Below are 25,708 nucleotides of genomic sequence, written 5' to 3'. Positions count from 1 at the left end.
TGTGAAGGTTGCACAAAGTAACGTTTGTCTTTAACAACATTATCAAAGTAGAAAGCAGGCACAACAGTTCCGCAACAACATGGGCCGCCATCTTGACTGTTTTTGGTTGAATGGATCACATGACTGTGTAACATGGCAAATGCATCATCGTTTTCAGATATCTCTATTTTCCTTGTCCACACTACAAGGCAAATAATGTGTTTTCAAATGTATCCACTTGGAAGAGCATTTTCACAGAACAAATATGCCATCTCAGTGTGGACGGAAGGTAAAAATGAAGACAAAAAGATGCATTTTCAAATGAATATGTATTAGTATGGTGGCCTTAAAGAGCGTTTTTTGCAGATTAGTATCAATAAATGGTCTGTGTGGACTGGGGAGGGAACTATGCATTGGGAAAATCAGAGTAAGTCTACATAGTACATACAAATCTTATTTCAAAAGAGCTATGAAAATCCTGTTTTCCACGATAAGGTTTCCCCTCACATTGGTTTGGTCACTGATAGTTGTAACACTAAACAGTTTGGATTGCACATCTGAGATGACACCAAATAACAGCCCCTGTAAAAGTGTATTTAAATTACAGCTCTCCAAAAACTTCTGTCTCAGTATCATCTTTAGGTCAGTGGCAGAGATTATAGTTGATACACAGTGACTGTAAACCTGTTGCTTCTGGGCTCTGATCCTGCTACAGACAATGAATTTGGGAATACACAGACATAATTGAGGCCATGACACAACAATTATGTCTGACATATTTTAGCTCAACTGTTCAGTGGATTACGTTAAACTAAGAAATGGTAAAAGGTAAAGACAGTAATTATTAAAAATACAGAAAAAATTATTTTTCACAACTTATGGTCACAATGTAATTGTCAAGCGAAAACAAAATGTGAGCAACACTTTATCAAATGTCTAGACATTTCAGTACCCACTTAATACACAGTGTCTTTAACTACTAAGCATTTGATCATATGCACTCATTATATACATACAGTGGCAAGAAATTAAGTGGAATTGGCTGGTTTTCTCCATTATTTGGTCATAAAATATGATCTCATCATCTAAATCACAAGTATAGACAAACATCGTGCTTACACTAACAACACACAAACAATTATAATCTTTCATGTCTTTATAAAACACATCCCATTAAACATTCACACTGCTGTGGAAAAAGTAAGTGAACCCATAGTCTAATGATATCATCAAAAGCGAATTATAATAAAGCACTCAAACATTTTGAGTTTGCAATTCATAAAAAGCATCTGCTGATGGGGACCATGTCTCCCATAAAAGAGATCTCAGAAGACCTACGATCAGGAATTGTTGCTTTGAATAAAGTATGTTACAAAGTAATCTCGAAGAGCTATGATATTAATCAGTCCACAAATGGTCTATAAATGGAGATGGTTTAGTACTATGGCTACTCCCCCTAGAAGTGGCCGTCCAGCTAAGATGACTCAAAGGGCACAGTGCAGAATACTCAATGAGGTAAAAAAAAAAAAAAAAACCTAGAGAGACAGATAAAGACTTGAAGGAATCATTGATACTGGTTTGGTTAACATCTCGGTTCATGAGTCTACTATATGGAAAACATTTAACGGGCATGGTGTCCATGGCAGGCCAGCACAAAGGAAGCCGCTGCTTTCCAACTAAAACATTGCTGCATGCCTGAACATTGTTGCATGCCCAAAGACCACCTACTGGGAAAACATTTTGTGTATTGATGAAACTAAGGTTGAATTGTTTGGAAAGACCATGCAGCAATACGTATGGTGTAAAAATGGCATAGCATACCAACATGAAAATATTATCCCAATGGTGAAGTACAGTGGAGGGAGCATCATGATTTGGGGCTGATTTGCTGCTTCGGGTCCTGAACCACTTTATGTCAGGGTGACTGTGTGGCAGCTAAAGCTCAGAAGAAGTTGGGTGATGCAGCAGGACAATGACAGAATACATCCATGTAAATCCAAATAAGAATAGCTTCAAAAAAACCAACTCCACCTTTTTTAGTGGCCCAGTAACAAGCCAGACCTTAACCCATTAGAGATGCTGTGGACTGACCTCAAGAGAGCCATTCACACCAGACATCCTAATGATATGGTTGAGCTGAGGCAGTTCTGTAAAGAAGAATGGTCCAAAATTCCTTCTGAATGTTGTGCAGGTCTAATCCGCAGCTAATACTGGAAACGCTTGGTTTGAGGTTATTGTTGCCAAAGGAGGATCATCCAGTTATTAAATCCAAGGGTTCACATACTTTTTCCACAGCAGTGTGAATGTTTAATGGAATGTGTTCAATAAATACATGAAATATTATAATTATTTGTGTGTTGTTAGCTTAAGCATGTTGTTTGACTATACTTGAGACTTGAGAACATGAGATCATATTATATGACCAATTAATGCAGAAAACCAGCAAATTCCAAAGGGTTCACATATACAATTTTTGCCAATGTTCCTTTGTTTGCATTGTACTTACATTTAAAGTACCTGAATTTAATAACATCTGTAGTTACACCATTAACCTTACCTCTAATCCTAACCCTAATCTAAACCCTAACCCTACTCTTAAACCTACCTGTACCTCAACCACATTAGTAGCAAATGTGAATCTTGTGAGAATTTTGCAGAACAACATGTAGTTACACAATATGTATATTATATTGTATGCATTTTAATGTTAGTACATAGTAAAGGCACCTAATATAAAGTGGAACTGTAATTTCAATGACTGCATACATGTTCTCTCTCAACATGACGTAGAAATTATATAAATACTAGTACTGTAAGTGCTTATAAGTGCTGGGCTTATATCAACTATATGGCCAAAGGTTTGTTGGCTACCCTATCTAATTAACAGTTTGGCTATTCCAGTAAAATATTGATCTTAATTGTTTTCATTTCACCAAGTTTTTTGTTTAAAAACAAATACTCGGCAGCGGTACTTACAGGTTCTTTTGGCACCCCAGAAAAGAACTGCTTTCAATGGGCGCCTCACTCAGATTGGGTTAAAATTATTTTATTGTATGTGGACTTAAAACAGTTTTCAAAATATTAGCATAAATTCGGGATTCTTTAGATTTTCATTAGGATCATCATGGCACAATAAATCACTTATTTACACCATGTCAATGACTTGATTGTAATAGAAACATTCTAGTATTGTTTTGTTGCTCGTTTGCAGTGTATTTACCATCTACATCACAAGGAAGCAGTCTGACATGTAACAAATCCAAAATAATTATAAATTAACAACAATGCTTTTTGCTTTTTTCTAAAAAACGTGTTTCTTCAGCATGTGTGCACCACCAAGAACAGATGTGAAACATGAATCTTGCATCTTGGCATTAGACTGTATAAGACTTGCGCATTGGGATCAGCTGTAACTACAGAGAAAATTGTTGACTAATTTCATTGATCAACAGACATATCTGAGATTGGTTAGAATATCTAACCACTGCATATTCCATCGGCCTTTAGTGACCCTGCTGTCTAGATGCCAGCATCCAGGGCTGCACGATTATGACATGATGGTGCCAAGCCGTTTTTATTCAGCAGTGCTCATTTTGTACGTGCAAGTAAACATCGGTTCTCGTTTGCAGTGTATTTACCGTCAATTGCACAACAATGAAAATCCAGAATAATTCAAAATGAACAATAACGCTTTTTGCTTTTGTTGGAAAGCTTCTTTATGACTGTCAGGTGTTTCTTCAACATTAGTTTTCATACCACCACAAACAGACATAAACATAATACAGGCATCTGTGCATCAGACTGCTTACAACTCCCACATGAACACTGGTTGTGAATAGTCTATACAGTATACTTATTTCAAATTAGTCACAATGGTGGCAGACAGACACAGCTGTGATTGGTTAAAAGTCAATCTCTGCAAAAAACGTGAAGCATGTAATCATAATCTTGATAATCTTTCAGATGAATTGTACAGCCCTACCGGCATCAGCCACTGAAAATGTGAAGTGAAGTGTTATGTGTAGTCTCACCTTGTATTAGCAGCTTTGAGGTCACAGAAGTGTGTGTGGAGGGTCTTCACAGTGTCATTACAGACCAGGTTGACCACATCCAAATCAGTCAAATGCATTCGCAGCTGTTTGGTCATCTCCCAGAAATCCTCTGATAACATCTGATACAGCTGACCTTCATCTCTACTCAAGGGCGCATACCACGAAAGAATATAGTCCCTATAGCTGTAATCAAACACTGAACAGAGAGAGAAACATAGAAGGAAATAATGTCAGTACAGTGTTGATGAATTAGCGAGTTGTGTCTGACAGGACAGAGTCAGTTTTAGAACTGTGGAGCTAATCAGGAAGTTTCCTCCACATGTAAAGTTATTCTTTTCAAAATGGCATGTTGCGAGTAGAGGTGGGCCGATATATCGTTTTTACAGCTTAATCTGTTGATGGTTCGCCGATACATTTTTATTTTCTCTGGTGGATGACGTTGGAGGGCTCTAGACGATGACAGCAGCCTTTGGAAGTTAAATATAACACCTAGTGGTGATTTGGTGTTTAAATCTGTCTTCATTTACAATATTTCTCTGAATTGATATACTCATTTTAATGTATATGTTGTTATTTTGTTTAGATAATCATCAATTGTTGTAATTTGAAGTGACAAGCAAGGGTTTTCATAGAAAAATGTGAGTGTACAGAAACTGGAGATCGACATATATATCGGATTCACTGATTAATCAGCTTTTTTTATTTTTTTAACTATCGGTTATAGGAAAACTCCAGTAGATTCCGATTTTGGTTTCATTTCTCCGTGGCCGGCGCTGGGGGGTTCAACAGTCTAAACTCCTTGGTTCAACAATATAGAGTAACGGCACATCACAGACTCCACGTGGAGTTTGTTGTGCAACGTGACTATGCTATTTATAGAGATGGACACTTCAAAATGAATTTAAAACGGGTTTAAAAGAGTCAAGTGATGCCATTCGAGGTGCTCTGCACACTTTGCTAGTTATAAATCTTTTAATGACATAAACCAGTGTGATTCGATACGCTGTTCCATATCTGTTCTAGGAGGACATTTTGTCAAAGAATTCAAAAACGTCAAGCTCTGAAGACATTAAAAGACACTTACGTGCTCAAGCTGATGCCCCCAAGCAGGCCGCGAGCCTGGGAGTTGATTTAGTCGGGGAAGTGTAGTAAATGCAGCGAGAGCCGGCAGAATAACGTCCGAATTGCAAGAATTCCTGAAGGCAAAGAGGGACTGGATATGGTGAAATTCCTTCATAGGCTCTTTCCGAATCTGCTCGACATCACAGGCCATAAGCTGGAAATTGAGTAAGCTCACAGGGTTCCTGCTCGGCATTCCACGGAGGAAGACAGGCCCTGATACATTTTCTGGCCAAATTTCTGAGATCATCTGATAAAGATCTTGTGTTACACGAGGCGAGGAGTAAAGGAAGGATTTCTTGTAAGAACCACAGCATTTTCTTGTTTACAGATTTTGCAAATTCGACAAGAGAGAAACATGATCGATTTAAGGAATGCAAGAAACCTTTACATAAATGGAAGGTCGATTTTAGACTGATATTCCCGGCCAAATTGAGAGTAGATGCCGTAAGGGTGGCCGTATAACATTCAGCAAGCGATGTCCTTCATAAAGTCAATGGAGTGAGTAAGTCATCTTGTTACACACATGTTGCAGCAGAGTGAACTGGGTCACTGAACATTCGCTTGACTGTTTGAGAAATCTGCACTGTGTTTTTTTTTTGTGCTGGTTCTGCCTAGCAGCTGGGGTGTATTTTGCAGAGTGTCACACCTTCAGGACAGTTTTATGGATGAAGCTATATGCTTTTTGTGTTTTTTCGACCTATTGTTTGGAATTTGTTTTATAGATTATCTTTTGCTGTGTAATTCTGTCACACAAAATTTGTATAGAAACAACAGACTTGAGCAATCCAATGGCAAGGCTGTCACAGGGGTTCTCGTAGGCATGCATGGACTGTTTAAGTTTGGAGGGATGGATGCCAGTTGGCACTGTCGTGCACAGGGTTAATGCGCATGTTTTTCTTTATTCTGTTTGTTTGTTCCGGGGGATGTTCAGGTTTCAATGCTTGCACTAATGTCCGAATGTGGTCTTAATAATCTTGTTTTTGACATACAATCTATTTTTTATTATATGTCAAAACATCAAATGCTAATATGAGTGGACTGTCTCTCTCCACGTGGAATGTGAATGGGTTGGGGCACCCCATGAAAAGAAGGTAGGTTATTTCTCTTCTTAAAGGTGAAGTATGTAACAATTTTCATGTAATATTAGCATTTGTTTTTTTGCCAATGTGTGAACGGCTTGTTCTCGGACATCCTATGTTGCCTATTAAAGCCTGTAGACTGATTTTCATGTGAAGGGAGTGGGTCTCTTTTGCCAGGAAAATCCAAAGGATGTGACTATTATGCTTCTCTTCCGCTATTCAACAGCGACAACAAACAGTCAGCAACACTAGGTAACCTTATCTTAGAGATGGAATCCAGCAAACGGCTCCCAGCACAAAACTACACAAAACTCTGAGTGAGCCAAAAAAAAAGAAAAAATAATGTTATCAACTGAATCCTATCTGGCTAAGCGGGAACGTGATCATGGTCAAGCGAAAACTAGAGTGAACATCGGCAGGGCATTTGATTCCTGGAGGGAACTTTGTTCTGTTTTGTTCGACCCTGAATTGGCATTCTTTTTATTGGACAGGTAAACTTGCATAACTGCAAAGCATGTGAAATATAGTACCATAAGTATTGATCTGAGTAATTTAGCTAAACTACAATAACACAATCAAGTGAATGCTAGACAATGTTTAAGATAATGCAAAAGACCCATTTCATTAGTGTAACATAACTTGGTTATACAGAAAATATATACATTCTATTATTATAAAACAATAGTGCATCGATATGACAAAATGACAGTTGTGATGGAATTCAATACTGAATTGTGTCAACATATTTAGAATATACGGTCTATTTTATAAACAGCTACTGTCATCATCCACCAAATTTAGCTAACAGCAATTGATAAAGCTGACTAGCTAGCTAATGCCAACATTGGCTATCGTATAAATGCAGTCAATGTATCATGCAAAGAAAAGTGATTACTTCAAACTACAGTCTGACATAGTCACATAGGCCACAGGAGTCATTAATAACAAGGGTTCCTGTCTCTTACAACCTGCACCTTTAAGCGTAAGAAATACGATATAGTGTTTCTTCAAGAAACGCACCTTTCTCCACAGGAAGCTGAAAATTTTGGGAAGATATGGAGTGGGCTTTTTTTTTTTTATATAGTTCTGGCTCGAGTAAGTGCAGGGGAGTCATTACATTGATAAGTAAACATCTACAATTCAAATGTATCAAACAGAGTAAAGATAAATTAGGAAGATTATTATTAATTGTTGATTTAGCTGAAATTCAGGGACAAAGTCTTATTTTGGCTAATATTAATGCACCTAACTTTGATGATCAGTGCTTTTTTATAGATCTTGAGGGGATGTTGCAAGCCACTTGCACCACTCATGATATAATATTTGGAGGAGACTTTAATCTTTTTATGGATCAGTCCTTGATCATAATGAAGCAAAAGTGTGCAAGCCCCCTAGAGCAACATTGATGCTTCACAGGATGTGTAAATATCTTGAGACTTCCAGATATTTGGAGACTTTTGAACCCATCTGGTAGGGACTATACATTTTTTCCATCAGTCCACAAGATTTACTAGAATTAGGGCTGAAACTATTAGTCGACATTATCGACAACGTCGACAATAAAAAATTGTCAACAAAAATGTTTGTTGTCGAATAGTCATTTGATCTCATTTAATGTAGCATGAGATCACATTAAGAGCAGAACTGCAGTTCGTGTCTGACTAAGGGGGGGAAGAATTACACAGTCCAGATGTACTCTAAACTTTCCAAACTTCAAGCTTCAGGTGATGTTGATCCCAAAGTATGAGGTAAAAAAAAAAACTAATAAGTAAATTCAGAAGCACTCTCGTTGTGGAATAAGTGGAGCCGGAGCTCTTTAAAGGAAACACCCAGGCATTACATCTTAAATGCAGTTATATTTCATGCGTTATAGGTTTATTAAAGTTCAAATAATACGGAAGCAGATGTAAATAACTACAAACTCAGAAACTGGCATTTCTCTGTGTGGTCAGCACCTCTTCTATGAGTTGCGCAAATGTCCCGATCTAAGGGGGAGAGACTGAAGCGGCATCCAGCTGATGCACACCATCGCTGGGACGCTCGTCCCTCAAGTGCAGCTAAATTAGAATGTGGTGGCTCATGACTTGTTGAATCATAATATATGTCACTGTGCATTTCTTATTGTGAAGAAAAATTGGCAATATGCAGCTTTATTAATAAGAGAGAGTTATTTTGTGACTTAAAAATGAATTGAAGTGAACAGAAAGGTGAGAGAGGGTAGTCCCCGCCCCATTATACACTGCAACAAAATATGTTTTTGCTTTTTTTCCAATATAAATATCTAAAATAAAAAATATCTAACTAAAAAAATAATTCTGAGAATGTTGAATATAATATTAAAAATGCAAATGTTTTAAAATATCTAAAAATCCTTTAAAAAAGATGCATTCTTCTGAGAAGCAGCATATAAGATATTTAGACTTGCTTTTAGAGAAAAGATCTTGAATATAAGTATATTTTGTCTTTACTGCACTCGCAGAATTATAAACAAGTGAAAAATGCACTTATATTTGAGAGACATTCTCTTAAAGCAAGTCTAAATATCTTATATGTTGCTTCTCAAGTAAATGTATCTGGTTTTAAGGATTTTTAGACTATTTTAAATGGAAAACAAGACAAACACTTTAACAGTAGGATTTTTTTGCAGTGAATTTCTATACTGAATTAAAAAGTATTTTTCCCCTTTAATTCAGTGAATGTCATTTAGAGTTATTTTTAAAAGATGATTTTGTCCTCTTTATTGTTAGTAAACACGTTTAATACAACCTTTTAAGTCGGGGCACAAGCAGAATATTCGGTTAAGAGTTAATTATTAATCTTTGCAATAATAGTCGAATAATCATTCTAATAATCGTTAGTTGTAGCCCTATCTAGAATATATATTTTTTTATATATATCCAAGTCCCTGATTTCATATGTTGTTGATTGCTCAATTGGAAAAAATGTAGTCTCAGATCACACAATGGTGAGTTTAGAGGTGTTGCCACATACAGAGAAAAATAAAATAAAAATAAATAATATGCTAAAGGCTGAAATCAATGTCTATATGGAGACCAACTGGTCCTCATTGTCCTCTATGGGCATGGCTTGGGAGGCACTTAAGGCGGTTCTTAGGGGTCGGATCATACAGTATGCCTCATTCATCAAAAAATCGAAGGGAATATTAAAAGTGCAGAGGCAGAGCTGAAGAGCCAAATGTCTTCTGATGACCTCAGAGAATTGACCCGATTGAAATACAGATATAATACCATTTTGTCATTGAAGGTGGTGTTTTGGCTATTCAGGGCATACATTGAGTCAGGGGATAAAGCAGGGAAGCTTTTGGCTAGATATATAAAGCAGAGAGAGTCTTTTTCTACCATTCTCTAAGTGAAATCTGCTGGTGGTGGATTATTTACCTCAGCCATTGATATAAATGATGCTTTTAAAGAATTCTGTCTTGATCTCCGCCAACCATGACACAAGCCCAGATCAGTCTGATTCTTAAAATGGACAAAGATCCAAGCAGTAAGAGTTACCATCCAATTTCCCTGATCCAGCAAGATGTTAAAACATAGTCAAAAATCTTGGCTAACCGATTAAGTTATGGCATCTCTTATACATATAGATCAGGTGGTGTATATTTGGGGCCGTTGCTCTTCTGATAACATTAGGAGTTTCATCAATATCATGTGGTCAGTGGTGAATGATCAGTCTCCGGTCGCTGCCATCTCACTTGATGCCGAAAAGGCATATGATATGGTTGAATGGGATTATCCATTTAAAATTACCTTCCAGTGGCCCAAACAGGCCATTAAATATTTGGGTATTTTATTTCGAGCAAATTTGTGTGATTTGTAGTTAATTTTGACCCTTTAATAAAAAGTTTTTTGAGCGATGTGGGCAGATGAGCATAATTACATTGATCTATGATTGGGAAGGTTAATGTTATTAAAATAAATTGTATTTCAAAATTCAAATACCTATTACAATCTCTCCCTGTAAACATCCCAGATTACATTTCAGTAAATTGCACAGGCCGACTGACTGAATGGTGGGCTAGGCCTACCCAAGATTTTTTATTACCAACCTGAGAAGTTAAATTACACAAAAGTGTCCACAGTGTTTAATTCAGACATTTATTTAAATGATGCATTGAGCATATGGCTGAACCCAAAGTTATGTATTAATAAGTTCCCTTTCTGTTGGTCAGAGTGGATTGTGAGGGAGGTTAATATGCTTGGTGACATATATGGGAGTGGAGTGTTGAGATCCTCTGAAAATATGGTTCAACTTTGGATTTCCCAGGTCTTAATTCCTCAGGTATTTACAGCTGCGCCACCTGCTATGTACCATTTCTGGGAGTAGCATACACACCCCTAGAGCAGCAGATACTCTGGGAGTGGTGATTACTAGTGGACGGAGCTTCAACGTCTCTCAAGCGATAAATTGTTGATATCAACAATTGATGTTGAAATGGCAGCCTATCGTGACATTTCACTAGTGAAAATACAATTAAAGATATCAAGAATTATAGTTTTTACTAGTTGAAATACAATTCTTGATATCTAGAATGAGCATTTTAACTAGTAAAAATGCAATTGTTGATATCAAGAATTAGCATTGTTACTAGTGGAAATGTAATTTCTGATATCAAAAATTGCCATTGTTACTAGTAGATATCGAATTCCTGATATCAATAACTATCATTTTAACTAGTGAAAATTGAATTGTTGATATCAAGATTTCATATCCTGGAAATGAATAAAAGTTAAAACGGCTTGCCATAGACCATGTCCAAAAAGAAAGATCTGTAGCATTTATGGATTGTTGTGATTGGACAGCTAATATTTAACATCGTAGAAATGCAGACTCTCTTTACGTTAGTTTACATAAACCTATAGATATTAACATGATTCAACAATAGAGGTCACTTTTGCCCCAAACATTGCAAATGTACAGTTCTATCCTTCTAATTGGTCATTTGTACTCATGACAGAACAGATCTCACAACTCGGCAGACAATGATCCAGTAACCCAGTGGTTAAGAAACCCTGTTCTAAAACATCCACAGTGCAAAACATACACACTCACACACAAACACACTTATACACAATTTATTGGTGAGATTATAAAATAGACCTTGTTTTTACAATTCTTAAAAAAATTAAAAATAAGAAATCTGTCACAATGCTAAACTGCTAAATGCTAAACACAAGCACAGAAATTAAAGGGTGAGACGATAACACAATTACAATGCAGAACACACACACACACAGACACACACACACACAAGGTCATAAATAAGTTGAGTTCTACAGCTATCTTCTGGTCATTGTTGTCATTAAAATGTATCTGATGTTTTCCAGCTGATGACAGCAATCTGATACGCTCACACACATTTGCTAAATAAATGTTTACTATAGAAAGTTTGAAATTGCAAAATGTTTACTCTGATTCTTCTGTTTTATACTCTAATAAAATTTGTGAATTTTGCAGTTCATTTCTGTTTCTTGATGTTCATTTTCTTGACATTTTTATGCATTTACTTTGAGATATTACATTTTTACATTTGAAATAAATTATTGGTAGAAAAATGCTTATTTTGTGTCTTCTCTTTGTAACACCAAGGTCAGGTTTGATGACAAGCATTATGATATAAACTGCAAAAACTGACACTTCAAATTCATTATAAAATGCTAAACCTTGACAAATAATAGTTTGATAATGTCTAATTATATATCCAAATGCATATCTTGTATTCAAATATAAAATTAGGTTACTTCAATCCATCAGACTACACAATGTGCGTCTACAGTCACCTGCTGGCTGTTACTGGCATGACACTTTCAAGTCGTATTATTACATTTTATTCACCAGATTGCAGCTGTCTGCCTCCAATTTATATCACATTCTCATATGTTCTTCATGTTTAACTTATAAAAGTGTAGGTTCTGAATTAAAAAAATAAAAAATCTAAACTTTGCTTATTTGTATATGCAAATTAACTGTAAAATGTAGAAATGTACATGTAAATAAAATCCCAAAAGCAATGCAGCATTTCATAGTTCTTCAGGGAAGAAAAAAAAGTGTATAATTATAAAGGGTTACACATCTGATCTTTCTGGGCCTGCTGGCCAATGAAAATGACCAAGGGAAAAAGACAAACCTACAAAAGAAGAATCAATATAGTGTGTGTGTGCTGAGGTGAAAGAGATATTTGATGGATGCAGATAGTGGTTTGAGCTATAATCTCATTCCACCCACACAGCTCCAAACAAGACAGAAAGAGACAGATGGAGAGAGAGAGAGAGAGAGAGAGAGAGAGAGAGAGAGAGAGAGAGAGAACAGGAGAGAGAGGGAAAGGCCATTGTATTCTCAAGCATATCCAAAAATACAACAGTAACACATCCCTTAAGAGACTCCCAGAGACAGAAAGAAAGAGACGGGAGTTTATAAATCTTCAGACCCAATTCCGTCTACAGCGACCTGAAACGGTGTTCTAAAAGTACCCCAGTGTCACAGAGCTGTTCCTGAAACAGATTTTATTTCTAACACATACAGTCACCCCAAATGGTACTGTATTTGGACACTTAAGTCACATAAAATATGATGTCATATCAAAACAATATCAATATTCATATCAAAATATGAAACTAAGAGCATTTATTTTAAAGCAACCCTACAAAAATCGAGAGTACATGACAAATTTGCTGCAAGCTTGACTCAATTTCACCACTGATTATTTTCACATCCAAATGAGGTTCACCACTACCGGTGAAGAGCTGCAAACTTCTGGCAAACATTTGCAGCAAATCACAAGTATCATTTGCATGTGAAAATACTGAGTGGCTAATCTGCGGCTCTGTGATCTGCTCTGGACTCCGAGATATTCCAGAAAAATCCAGTCAGTCTGAGTTGGAGCTCAGGGACAGAGAGCTGATCTTGTGACTGTCAGAGTCAAAGGTGAAAATACCTTGAGGGTTACTGTGTGCTAGGAAAATGGATATCCCATTTCGTTCAGCATTCACATTCAAGCAGAAATCGTTTAAAGGGACATTGGTCAGTTAACTTGTGAACATGACCAAAGAGTCTATCACAGCAGCACAATACGGTTGCCAGTCCTGTATTTGAGTGCTTAAAATGGTTTCGTTCACAAACAGTTTGGTTATTTACGAGGGTAACAACTGCATTCTAACCGAATTAAGACCCATCATTTTTCACGACACAACCACACTTTCTGCAAACCCATGCTGTGTGAACAGAACCTCGCTGGACAACAAGTTGTCTTTCACATCATATAATGTGAGAGCCACTCTCACTGCACACACACACACATCATTTGTGTGTTGCATTTCATCATGTGGGGTTTTGGCACCTCACAGAGATGGAGATATGAGCCGTGTGTCATCCGAAGATCCTGAAGCTGACTTCCATCGGAGCTCATCCATTTTATGGTCTGGCCATGAGCCGCGTGAATCAAAGGTTATGCTCTACACTCGCTTAAAAATAATTCAAAGCAGCAGTTGATTAATTAAGGTTTGGCATGAACTCGCACCTTGATTAGACTTGTTTATTTAATAAAACATCATCAACTGTGATAAGACTCGCCCATGTTATGGATGCCACCATCTTTGATATTTCATTTGTCCCTGTTTCTAAGGTTAAAGGAGTTAGAAATCAGGTTTGACTTCTGTTATATCTAAATATATATAAAACTTATATAATGTGTGTATATATATCTAGACACACACAGATCAGCCACAACATTAAAACCACCTACTTAATATTGTGTAGGTCCCCCTCGTGCCACCAAAACAGTGCCAACTTGACATGATATTCTTCTCAGCACAATTGTACAGAGCGGTTATCTGAGTTACAGTAGACTTTGTCAGTTTAAATCAGTCATCAACAAGTGTTTCCATCCACAGAACTGCTGCTCACTGGATGTTTTTTGTTTTTGGCAAAATTCTGAGTAAATTCTAGAAACTGTTGTGTGTGAAAATCCCAGAAATACTCAAACCAGCCCATCTGGCACCAACAATCATCCATGCGATTATCTAATCAGCCAATCATGTGGCAGCAGTACAGTGCATAAAATCAGGCAGCTTCAGTTAATGATCACATTAACCATCATAATGGGGAAAAAATGTATATTTGGACCGTGACACTGAATCTTGGCAGCGAATTTTGACACCAAAATATCAGAGACCATTTAGCAGAGACGGGCCACTTCTATTAAAATTAATATGAAAAATTGGAATGCCCAACTGCAGCCAATGGTCAACAGATGTAGATAGGAATTCCTGCCTTACAGGTAAAAGACACAGTCACCTTTTAGATTCAAACATTACGTGCCAATCAACTTGAGAATGCACATGCACATTAACTATATATATATATATATATATATAAATATATATATATATATAAATATAAGATGGGATTTTTTTTTTTTTTAGAATAATCTGAGGTAAAGAAGCAGAATTCATGATACCAGTGTTGTCAGATTTTACTGCTGATTGGAAATATGACCTTTGATCATAATCTTGACCAACCGTTTTGGAGATTTCATCCCCCATTCAAGTAGAGTCGAGCTGCCCAGTCTGCCTGAGAGCTTTCCAAAGATGGCCGCCAAGTGGACTAACTGAAAAAATATTTGCTAGTATCTTTATGTTTAGGGGTGGGTGTAGGGTTGGGCTTTAGGAATAATGGCCAATCAGTTAGCAGGTAGTCAGAATGGAGGGACGCCCTGTTGACGCATGCTTGGATAGAGCAGTGCGCAACTTCAGGCTTCAATCACTCCGCGCACATCTGTGTCCCACATGAGAAGCATATTTAGTTCTTATTAAGCCAGAAGCATATCATAAGGTTGCTGCATTGCCGAACAGAATTACATATGGACACGGCTGGCATTAGAGTGTCAAAATAAAGGTGCATCTTAAAAAATATATACATTGATGTTTACACGTTGCATCAACGACGTTGCATCGTTGGTTATTTGATCGATGAATCGATCCAAATTAATGGATCGTTACACCACCTCTAAACTCACAGGGTGTCGATTTCACTGCAAAACTGTTTCCTGTTTACATGCTGATGTCACATGTGCAACATTCACATAAATTTAGTGAACAGTTTACTCCAATAAAGACTGTGCAGGCTGCCGGAAGGACCACTCACCTTCTTTAAGGGCCTTATCCACATTGAGAGACACCAAAACCCTCCTGGTTTGGGCTGAATCCAATAGTGGCACACAGAACCGGCCCTACAGATCATAGAGTTTGAAAGTCAACCATCAGACATATCCTATATATGAAATATACAAGAAAATTCCTAGTCCAACAACAGAAATATCAGATGATATTTGGCCATTTTAAGATTATCTGTATCAATTCATAATCTTGAATTACACTTGGCCAATTATTACAGGGTTCCAACTCTTTTCGACTTTTTCCAGTCAATTAAGATTTCTGGAAACCACATTTCATAAATAATTTTGATTCAGACCGATTCACTAATCAATCATTCAAACCGTTTCGTGAACCATTTTGATCAAATTACAGCACAGAACCAACTCAAAGAAGGGTTCGCTCATAAATCGGACAACATTACTACTCTACACAAACTTTAGCCAACAGCCATAATGAGGGGATGAAATAACTTGAAAATTAGATTTCCACTTTAGAAATGTCCATGTTTTTCCATAACTATTCATTCTAACCCGATCTCATGAAAATTCGTACATAATTTACGAGTTGGTTATTTCGGATGTTCTCGCACGATGTTGCTCACATAAACTTGTTTGACTTCATCACTTGCAAATTCCTGGATGTCAAATGCGGAAGTGCGAGTTCCACGCAATATTTTGCCCTTACCCAAACCCCTTATCTAAACTTAACCGATCAGTAGACTGTGTAAACATGATAGGAAGCTGTTGTGTGTGACAAAAGCAAGTAATTGTCACGTAGTAGATGGAAACGATGTCCAGCAACATCATTGGCTGTAGTGAAATTATGCTGAGTTCAGTCGCACGATATCATACGAATTAGCCAAATTTAGAAAAGTTGTACGAATCCTGATGATTTCGTCATGAGAGTGTGTTGATTAATTCCCATTACTTTTTCAGGCCTGGAAAATACGATTTTAAAATTCCCTGATATTTCCAGGATTTTCATGAATGTGTTAGGTAATTCAAAGTTGTAACCTCCCCTTGTGTCATTTCTAAAATATATTTACAGCTTTGTCAACTGATAACGTGCAAATATTTTAAATGAATTGTGAATAAATAATATGTGAAATGATTTAATGTATATGTATATACAAGTACAAAATAGAAATATTCATGCACGTCTCTCAACTGAACGGAATATTCCAGGTTTAATACCTCAATTGACAGCATTTGTGGCAAAAATTTCGACTCATCCCTCCTTTTCTTTAACAAAAGCAAAAATGTTGATTTCTGTGAGGCACTTACAATGGAAGTGGATAGCGCCCATTTTTGGAGGGTTTAAAGGCAGACATGTAAGGCTTTCAATTTTATAAAAGCACTTACATTCGTTCTTCTAATAAAACTCATTAATTATTTGAGCAATAAAGTTGTTTAAAATCATCATTTTTAAGGTCGGTTTGGGGTTTACAGTGTTACATCAACGAAGCAACAAAGTTGTAACATTGGATAACTTTACACAGATAAGGTTAGTACTCGATGTTATCACACTGAAATCATGTTAACATGCATATAGTTTATGTCTTGTGACTATACTTTTGAAACAGTGAGTATTTTAACATTTACGGATTGGCTCCCATTCACTTCCACTGTAAGTGCCTCACTGTAACACAGATTTTGGCTTTCTTTCTTTTTTTTTTAAGAAAATGGCTGATGAGTAGGAATAATCTGTATTGTAATCAACGTTATATAATAAAGTCAGGCTTTTACATATTCAGAGTGTGTTGGTAAGTGTGTGTTTTATCAGTCTTGTCAGTCTTACCGTTAACTTATGAAATAAATGCACCAGCTTCGATGACTGTCTCTTTGTCATGTCAAACCTGCTGATCTTCGAGGGGCTTTTCCTCACCAGCAGCCCGAAACTCCCCAGCAGGAAACAGAACAACACGAAGGACACATAAAGAAAGAGTTTGAGGACAAAAGAAGTGAGACTGAGTCCTCCATAGCCGAGCTGAAACACCAGCACCGCCGCCGCGATGCCGAGGGACACAGATGGGTAGACGGCGCTGGGCATGAGGTTGCTGCTGATGCTTCTTCGGCCATCAGGGGGATGCATGGTGATGCAGCGGACAATGACATGTCCTCACGTGTGCACAACAACAGAGGAGAACCTGCATGCCCCTTGAGTTCACAGTCCAGAAGTCACTCATCACCATGTGTGTTCATCAGATTCACAAGGTAGTATCCATAGCTGATGCAGACTTGAAGAGCCACTTCAGATAGAAAATTGCAACTGCTCATTTAGATGGCTGCACTTAAAATGCAACCGATATTCCAATTTTGGAGCTCCACTTCGTCACATAAAACACAAGAAATGCGCGTGCTACTGTAGCATTTAGATGTTACACAGTTGAACTTGAACGGTTACATCTGTGACATGTTCCACTAATGCGCTTTAGGCGGGAACATCTGTTACAATGTTTCAATTTGTAACTCTTGAAACAATTTCTTGTAGAAGGACAACAGTAAAAGTGAAAATGATGACCAGAGATAACCTGGTTGGCTCTAGGAGCTAATAGGGATGCTCATTTAACTCCTACCAAATGCATAAGTAGAGTCCAGTGCACATCAGGAGCATCGAGAACACCGCTCTGATGCCTCAGGTGCGTTCATCCAAATATATAAAATCCCCTACAGTTGACTGGCGGGCAGCGTTCAGCTCCATTAAAAATAGCGAACGAACGAACACAAACAGAGAGGCATCGCCCGATGAATGTATGTTTCCGATTGGCAGTATGTGATATAAATACGTAAAAACGCCGTGTTCACATCCCAATGTCTACTGCAATCCGCAACTAAATCAAAACAGGTTAAAAAAATCTAACTATCAATCCATCGTGTTGACAAGCGCCCTCAGGTCTGCTTAGATCTACTGACTAGTGCCTACCTTGGGGTGAATATGCTAATCATACTATGGAAATGATACGGTTCATTATTAATAACTCAACGTGACGTTCACCAGGTTGTTCTAACTGATTGGCTGAAAGGCTGACGTTAGTGAGTGGGCGGTGGATTGCTGGCGAATGAACAGCACGGACTATGACGAAGGTAAGTCTTATGAATATTCATTAGTCACATGACTATACGGTAGCTGAACGTTATCAAGTAACGTCAGGATTCTCTTGTTAATATTTACGAGGTAAATATTAACAACCCGTATTCAAATACAACCCGTATTCTGGGTACTCCCGTGATTGATATATTTAGACGTCAAATGATTGACGACGCCTTCTGATTGGATTGGATTGGATTCTCTAAATTCTGACACTTTGTCGTTACGACAGTAGAAAAAAAAATATATTTGTTTTTCTTTTGATTAAAAGTAAATGGGTGAATAAATATACTGGCAAGAAAATTGTTATATGTGACATCACTTTGTCCTGAACAATAATGAGAGATATGAATCCGATTATTTTATTTATTTTTATTTTGTTATTATTATTATTATTATTATTATTATTATTATTATTATTTTGACAATACGATTTTGCCTGGCTCCCACATCTATGTCAAATATAAGAATATAAAATATTAAGGTAACCACCACTTCCCATGAGAGAATATTTATTTTTTGTAATTAAATATTTTCAGATAGAAACTGAAGAATTAAGTAAATTATTCAATTATTTCTTACCATATTCCTAGAAACAGATACATATTTTAGTCCTTTTGCAAATACAAGTCTATTGCTTGATTAGTGTCCTTTGGAAGATCAGAGCGTGTCTCAGCCATGACAGTGTTACAAATATCATAGACAGTAATGTCTTTGTACTGAAGGCCAAGTTTAAAGTATATCTCTATAAATGCATGCGCATCCATGCTCTCAGTATCTTTGAGTAAATGAATGATGGCAATGACGCAATTGGAAAAGAGATATACACACACTGGAAACTGTAACGCGTGCACACGACAAACGTTTGTTGTGCGCACGCGAAAGTCTCTGTGATGTTTTTTTTTTTTTTTTGCACAGGTCACTTCAGGGGCTCCGTAATTTTCACTTTAGTAAAAAATAAAAAAAAGTTAAATATTGATATGTTTCTCATCCATACTCATATCACTTCTGAAGACATGGATTAAACCACTGGAGTCTTATGGATTACTTTTATGGTGCCTTTATGTGTTTTTTGGACCTTCTGAGTTTAAGTCACCATTCACTTGCATTGTAAAGACCTACAGAGCTGAGATATTCTTCTAAATATCTTCATTTGTGTGCTGCAGAAGAAGTCATACACATCTGGGATGGCATGAGGGTGAGTAAATGTTGAGAGAGTTTTCATTTTTGGGTGAACTATTCCTTTGTCCTAATTGTTAATTTGAATAATATTGTTTTTAATAAACATGCCATTTACATGATTTAATTTAATTTAAGTTTAAACATTCTACCTAGTTAAACGTGCTAAATTATTAAAAACGAATTGTAGAATTAATTCAAGCTACACTAAGTAACTTTTTTTTTGTATGTTTTGTTAAAAAGAACAAAATAGTATTAATGATAGAGTGCAACAAAAATCCATCTTACAAACAATGTCTTTACACAAATACACTTTGATAAACCTATAATAGTAGTTCATATTTTAGTGCTGTCAGGACGGATTTCATGAGAAATTACATACAAACGTAATTGGCCGTGCGTGTTGATGTCATACAGTGCATCCGGAAAGTATTCACAGCGCTTCACTTTTTCCACATTTTGTTATGTTACAGCCTTATTCCAAAACGTCTTTCACGTTGTCATTATGGGGTATTGTTTGTAGAATTCTGAGGAAAATAATGAATTTAATCCATTTTGGAATAAGGCTGTTACATAACGAAATGTTTATTGTCACAACTAACAAGAAAAATGTACCATGGATCATTAAAAATGGAAAACCTAAAGGGAAAGGGAAATACCGGTTGTGAAAACAAAGAAACCCCAAACTGAGCAGAGTCTTCAAGCAAAAATGAAAGCGACAGAGTTCGTAATAAAACCTGACTCAACATCGGCTTGGTTTTTCAGAGGTGGCGACAACTTCGAGATCTGGAAGTATTTTAAAGTGACCCAGAGATGGCTTTTTTCTTACTCAACAGGTAAGATATTTTATTGATATGGTTTATATATAGTTGTGTAATCACACATGAAATACAATAATCATACTGTAATCAGTACAGAACTTTTCACTTGTATATTTTCTTTATAAAAGCAATAATTTATATAAATAAATCCTGTGATTCAACACCACAAAAACTGAAGCAGAAAACTTTGCGAAACACAAAATGTATGTCACTGCCAATACTTTTGGCCATGGCTGTATATATATATATATATATATATATATATATATATATATATATATATATATATATACATATATATACTGTGGTAATTACATGGTATTGAAAGATACTTCAGTGTCCCAAAGAACACTGTGATGAATGGCAGTTTTGGTACTTTTTGGGAGTTATGCCAGATTCTCACATGGCTGTGTCTCATTTTGGAAGGCTACGTCATTGAGCATCGAATGCAACCTTCGAATGTGACCTTCATTCATCGGAATTCAGAGGATGCATGAGGTGTATTCTTCGTGGGTACTCACAACCCACAATTCTTTGCTTCAATGGAAATGTCTAAAACAATTAATCCAATTTGCTTATAAATATGATTTTAAGTATTCAGAAGCAAAGAATGATAATTCCCAAGTTGATGTACCACAGTAGATGGGTGCAGAGTATATAATATGTATATTTATATTAAAATATAATTAAAATAAAGTATTAGGCTAAAAGTACACCTGTAAAATCTATTTTCTTTTCACTCTACATCATTATATCTCCTAAAATGTACCTCATACCCTCCCTTCCAAAGGGACTTTGTTCCCTTCTCACTCAAAGCACTTGCGCTTGTTAAAGAGTGGCGTGCTGTCATAGCAACCATGTTACGTTGTTTCCATTTGTCCTACGAAGGCTGTCTCATTTAAACGAGGCTTGTTTAAAAGAGGACGCTTGGTATACTGCAGCATTCAAAGGATGTGTCCTACCTAACACAGGTCTAACACTCGCAGAGAGAGCACTTGCGGCTGTAAGCCCGTTTATCAGTCCAATGGCGGTCTCCAATAATACGGGTGAAGGTCTCTGCGTGTTACTGTCTTTCCTTGTACGCAACACAACAATATTAAATGAAATACATTTTCTCTTATGTATTACCTCGTTATTTCATCTGACTCCATAAATGAAAAAGGGTTTTTAATGATATCTGTGTATCATTAAAAGTGAGCGAATGTTTGATTATTCTTTTAACTCCTTTAATTATATTTTTACCCGTTTAGATTAAGAAACTATGTCGCTTTGAGGTCCTCGCGTGTTTTCTCTACACCGCGGGTCTCACGATCACAAGCGGCCAGTATTGGATCATCAAACAGAGGTAATTGCTACCTGAGATCGGTTACGTTCACGTATACACAATCAAAGATACTTCAGTATAGCCCCATGGAATTGCATACACTTGAATGTAACTTAACGTTTTCTTCAGTAGAGGTCACGGCCACTATTACAGATGTAAGTTGACCAACATAACTTCTCTTATAATAGCTTTGGATTGGCCATGCGTGGTTTCCCACGTACACTTATCTGGAGAAACATCAAATCAAAACAGAGGTAAGACACCCAAATTTAGACTGGTCAAGCAGCGTTTGCTGTTCTAAACGGAAATTCCCTTTTTGTCTTTGCAAACCAAGTACACTTGAATCGATGCCAAATATTAGTCGTCACTAATCTGACTCAGACGTGCGGTAACATACGAATCGTTCAATCTGTTTGGGAAAAGCAATTTCAGAGTCAGTCAGAATAAATCAAATGTTGACAATTTATTGACCAGGTAACATAATCAATTCATCAATTCCAATTAGACAGTGATAAGTCAAAGTTGGACATTTTATCAAAACATAAGAAATTCGAATTGCAATGACCTGATATAAATTACAAACAGTAAACTGTTTTGATCGTCTGATTACAGAGAGCCCTGAGCAATGTGTCACATCTCCTTAAATACCCAAACCATGAACAAGGGAATTTGGGGAGTGGTTAGGTTTGGTAGTCCTCGGGATATACCTCATTAACATACAGGCAGGGATGGGACCGACCTCCAGAATTATACAGCATTTGGCAAAGACCTTTGAAACTTGTGACTGATTAGGTCATTTGATGTTTACAAAGAATATACCTAATCTGCATACAGCATGTGGTCCCTGTGGGAGATTTGGGAGGGACATGTCTCAAATAGAGTGCAGGATTTTGTTAAGTTCTAAAATCTTAATGGAGATTTGGTTTTTCTGAAAAGGGAATGAGACCACCTTACCAGTCGCACTGCAACCTCTTGAATGATATCAAACATGCATGAACAGAAAACCTCTTATATTACAGAAAAGGATGTCATTCTAAATTGCCCTTAGGTGAGATAGAGGTCAAAATGGGATTTGCGTTGTATGGTCCTTAGCAAGTAAGGAGTGTTATCTTGGGTGGAGATGTTCATCTGTGTGAGAGTTTTATGACGTTGGTTCTCGCAGAGTTCTTTGACTTTTACAACCTCTTGAAGTCAGCCTTACACGGCTGATGCTACAGAGGTTGGTTCACTCTCCGTCTCTGTTGCGGATGTAACCTGGTCCTTCCGACGGGTGAACATCCGTAAAGCCGCGGGTTCAGATGGCATTCCGTGCCGCGTCATCAGAGCGTTCGCGAACCAACTGGCTGGTGTTGAGGGTCAGTTTGAAACCTTTTCAAACTGACCTCTCCCTGTCTGTAGTCCCCACATGCTCCAAAATCACTTGCTTAAATGACTGGTGTCCTGTTGCTCTGACCCCCATCATCAGCAAATGCTTTGAGAGGCTAATCAGAGATCACATCTGCTCTGTGCTGCCCACCTCACTTGACCCATTACAGTTTGCCTACCACAACAACCGCTCCACTGATGATGCCATTTCATCTACACTACACACTGCTCTCTCCTACCTGGAAAAAAGGAACACATATGTGAGAATGCTGTTTGTAGACTACAGCTCAGCATTCAACACCATAGTGCCCTCCAAGCTTGATGAGAAACTCCGGAATCTGGGCTTAAACAGCTTGCTGTGCAGCTGGATCCTGGACTTCCTGTCAGGCAGACGTCAGGTGGTTAGAATGGGCAGCAACATCTCCTCATCACTGACCCTCAACACTGGAGCACCTCAGGGCTGTGTTCTCAGCCCACTCCTGTATTCCCTATACACACATGACTGTGTGGCAACACATAGCTCCAATACCATCATTAAGTTTGCTGATGATACGATGGTGGTAGGTCTGATCACTGACAATGATGAAACAGCCTACAGAGAGGAAGTGCACACTCTGACACGCTGGTGTCAGGAGCACAACCTCTCCCACAACGTCCTTAAGACCAATGAGCTTGTAGTGGACTTCAGGAAGAAAGACGGTGAACACAGCCCCATCACCATTAATGGAGCACCGGTGGAGAGAGTCAGCAGCTTCAAGTTACTCTGTGTCCACATCACTGAGGAACACACATGGTCCGTCCACACTGAGGCCATTGTGAAGAAAGCTCATCAGCGCCTCTTCTTCCTGAGACAGCTGAGGAAGTTTGGAATGAACCACCACATCCTCACACGGTTCTACACCAGCACTGTAGAGAGCATCCTGACTGGCTGCACAGAGGCAGAGCCAGAGGGGTGTCCGGGGCATCTGATTGGCCACCCTGGGTGCCACCCCAACTTTTTATTTGCTGATGCTGATTGTCATATCATTTAACCTCTTAAATGATATGATATGGGTTTTTTTTACGTTTGCCGGCAGCGCGTGCAGTTTTCAAACGGACGACGAGCCGAGGACGAGAGAATATAGTTGCAAGATACAGAAAAATAAGAAAACGCCATATTTGAAGTAAGTTAAGGTTTAGCATCATGTTTGTTTGCTGAATACATTTTATGAGACGCTGTGTGAGTTAATAAGGCTCCAGTAGGCTACAGGTTAATCAGATTAGAGAGATCGTTTCGCAATTTAGCATAACAATCCTTACGATTACATCTGCGCTAGTAATACATGCATATATTGCGCAGTATGTAAGTTACAGTATACAAATGTTTAGCTAATGTGGGGAAGTAGGATACAGCTCCAGCGAGTAAACATTTAGCAGTTTGAAATCGATTAGCTAGTTCAGTTACTTCAGTTCAGAGGAGGGCTAGCAATGATCAAACTGGTAACTTAGACTGGTACTTGAATGTACAGTTATGAAAATGAGGATTTGTAATTAAGATAAAAATGTTGGTAATTGTATGATTAGATGTAACCATAGGCTCTCATATTTTTGCACAGGATCAATTAAACATGAAAAGAAAGGGAGAGATATATTTTTAAAGGGAGAGTTCTGTTTAAAGAAGCACAAACAGGCAGATCAGGTACAAACCGACCCCAGCCCTTGCATCACCACTGGACCCCAGAGCAGCTCCGTAGTTGAGGCTAGTCAGAGTCAGTGTGGTCAGACTTCAGGACCACCAACAGGTCAGAGCATCTACCAGACACAGGCAGTCAGTCACATGCCAAGTTCAGGAATTTACTTTGAGATGATTTTGTCACATTAAAAGGATAGTTCATCCAAAAATAATATAATAATCATTTACTCACACTCATGCCTTTCCAAACCTGTATGACCTTCTTCTGCAGAACACAAAAGAAGATATTTTGAAGCATGTTGGTAACGAAATAGTTTTGGGTTCCCGTCGACTTCCATTGTATTTTTTTTTCTATACTATGGAAGTTGATGGGAACCAAAACTGTTTGGTTACCAGCATGCTTCAAAATATAATATTTTGTGTTCAGCAGAAGAAAGTCAGTCATACAGGTCTGGACATTTAAAATGTTGGTTCATGTGTGTTCTTGTTGTTGATGGCTGTGGCATTTATATTGTGATTATACACTAATGATTCTTGTGTTATAAAGGGATGACACAGAGACCTCTTGTTCTGAGAAAGACAGTGAGCCAGAGCTGCCAGGAGATGTTCAACACTTATAAACACTTGTAAATTCTTTCCTCTCTGTAAGTATTGTGTGAAATTCTTTTATGTATTTTGTGAGGTTTTTTGTAACTAAACTCAGCATTTAATGTAACAGACACATGGTACTGTATCTTGTCTCCTTGGTACTTAAGCTTTATTTTCTGAAAATATTTAGGATGTTCAACACTTGTAGACACAAACAGAGTAACCAAATACTTTCCTCCTCTTTGTGTGTGTGTGTGTGTGTGTGAG

At 37.5% G+C, this 25,708-nt stretch overlaps 1 protein-coding gene across 2 annotated transcripts in view; it reads right to left on the bottom strand.

Moving 5' to 3' along the window:
- LOC127659487 (sorting nexin-25-like) overlaps nt 1-18,319 on the bottom strand; it is a 108,370-nt gene extending 90,051 nt beyond the window's left edge. For both annotated transcript variants that reach the window (XM_052149334.1, XM_052149335.1), the window contains exons 1-3: nt 17,203-18,319; nt 15,395-15,479; nt 4,011-4,227 (exon numbers count right to left, since the gene is read on the bottom strand). In XM_052149334.1, coding sequence (XP_052005294.1) covers nt 4,011-4,227; nt 15,395-15,479; nt 17,203-17,496 — 596 coding nt within the window. In that variant the 5' untranslated portion in view covers nt 17,497-18,319. The remainder of the gene's footprint in view (nt 1-4,010; nt 4,228-15,394; nt 15,480-17,202) is intronic.
- Between the last annotated feature and the right edge of the window lie 7,389 nt (nt 18,320-25,708).

This window comes from Xyrauchen texanus, chromosome 19 (assembly GCF_025860055.1).
Source record: "Xyrauchen texanus isolate HMW12.3.18 chromosome 19, RBS_HiC_50CHRs, whole genome shotgun sequence".
NCBI lineage: Eukaryota > Metazoa > Chordata > Actinopteri > Cypriniformes > Catostomidae > Xyrauchen > Xyrauchen texanus.
This window is presented reverse-complemented; position numbering and strand designations above follow the sequence as displayed.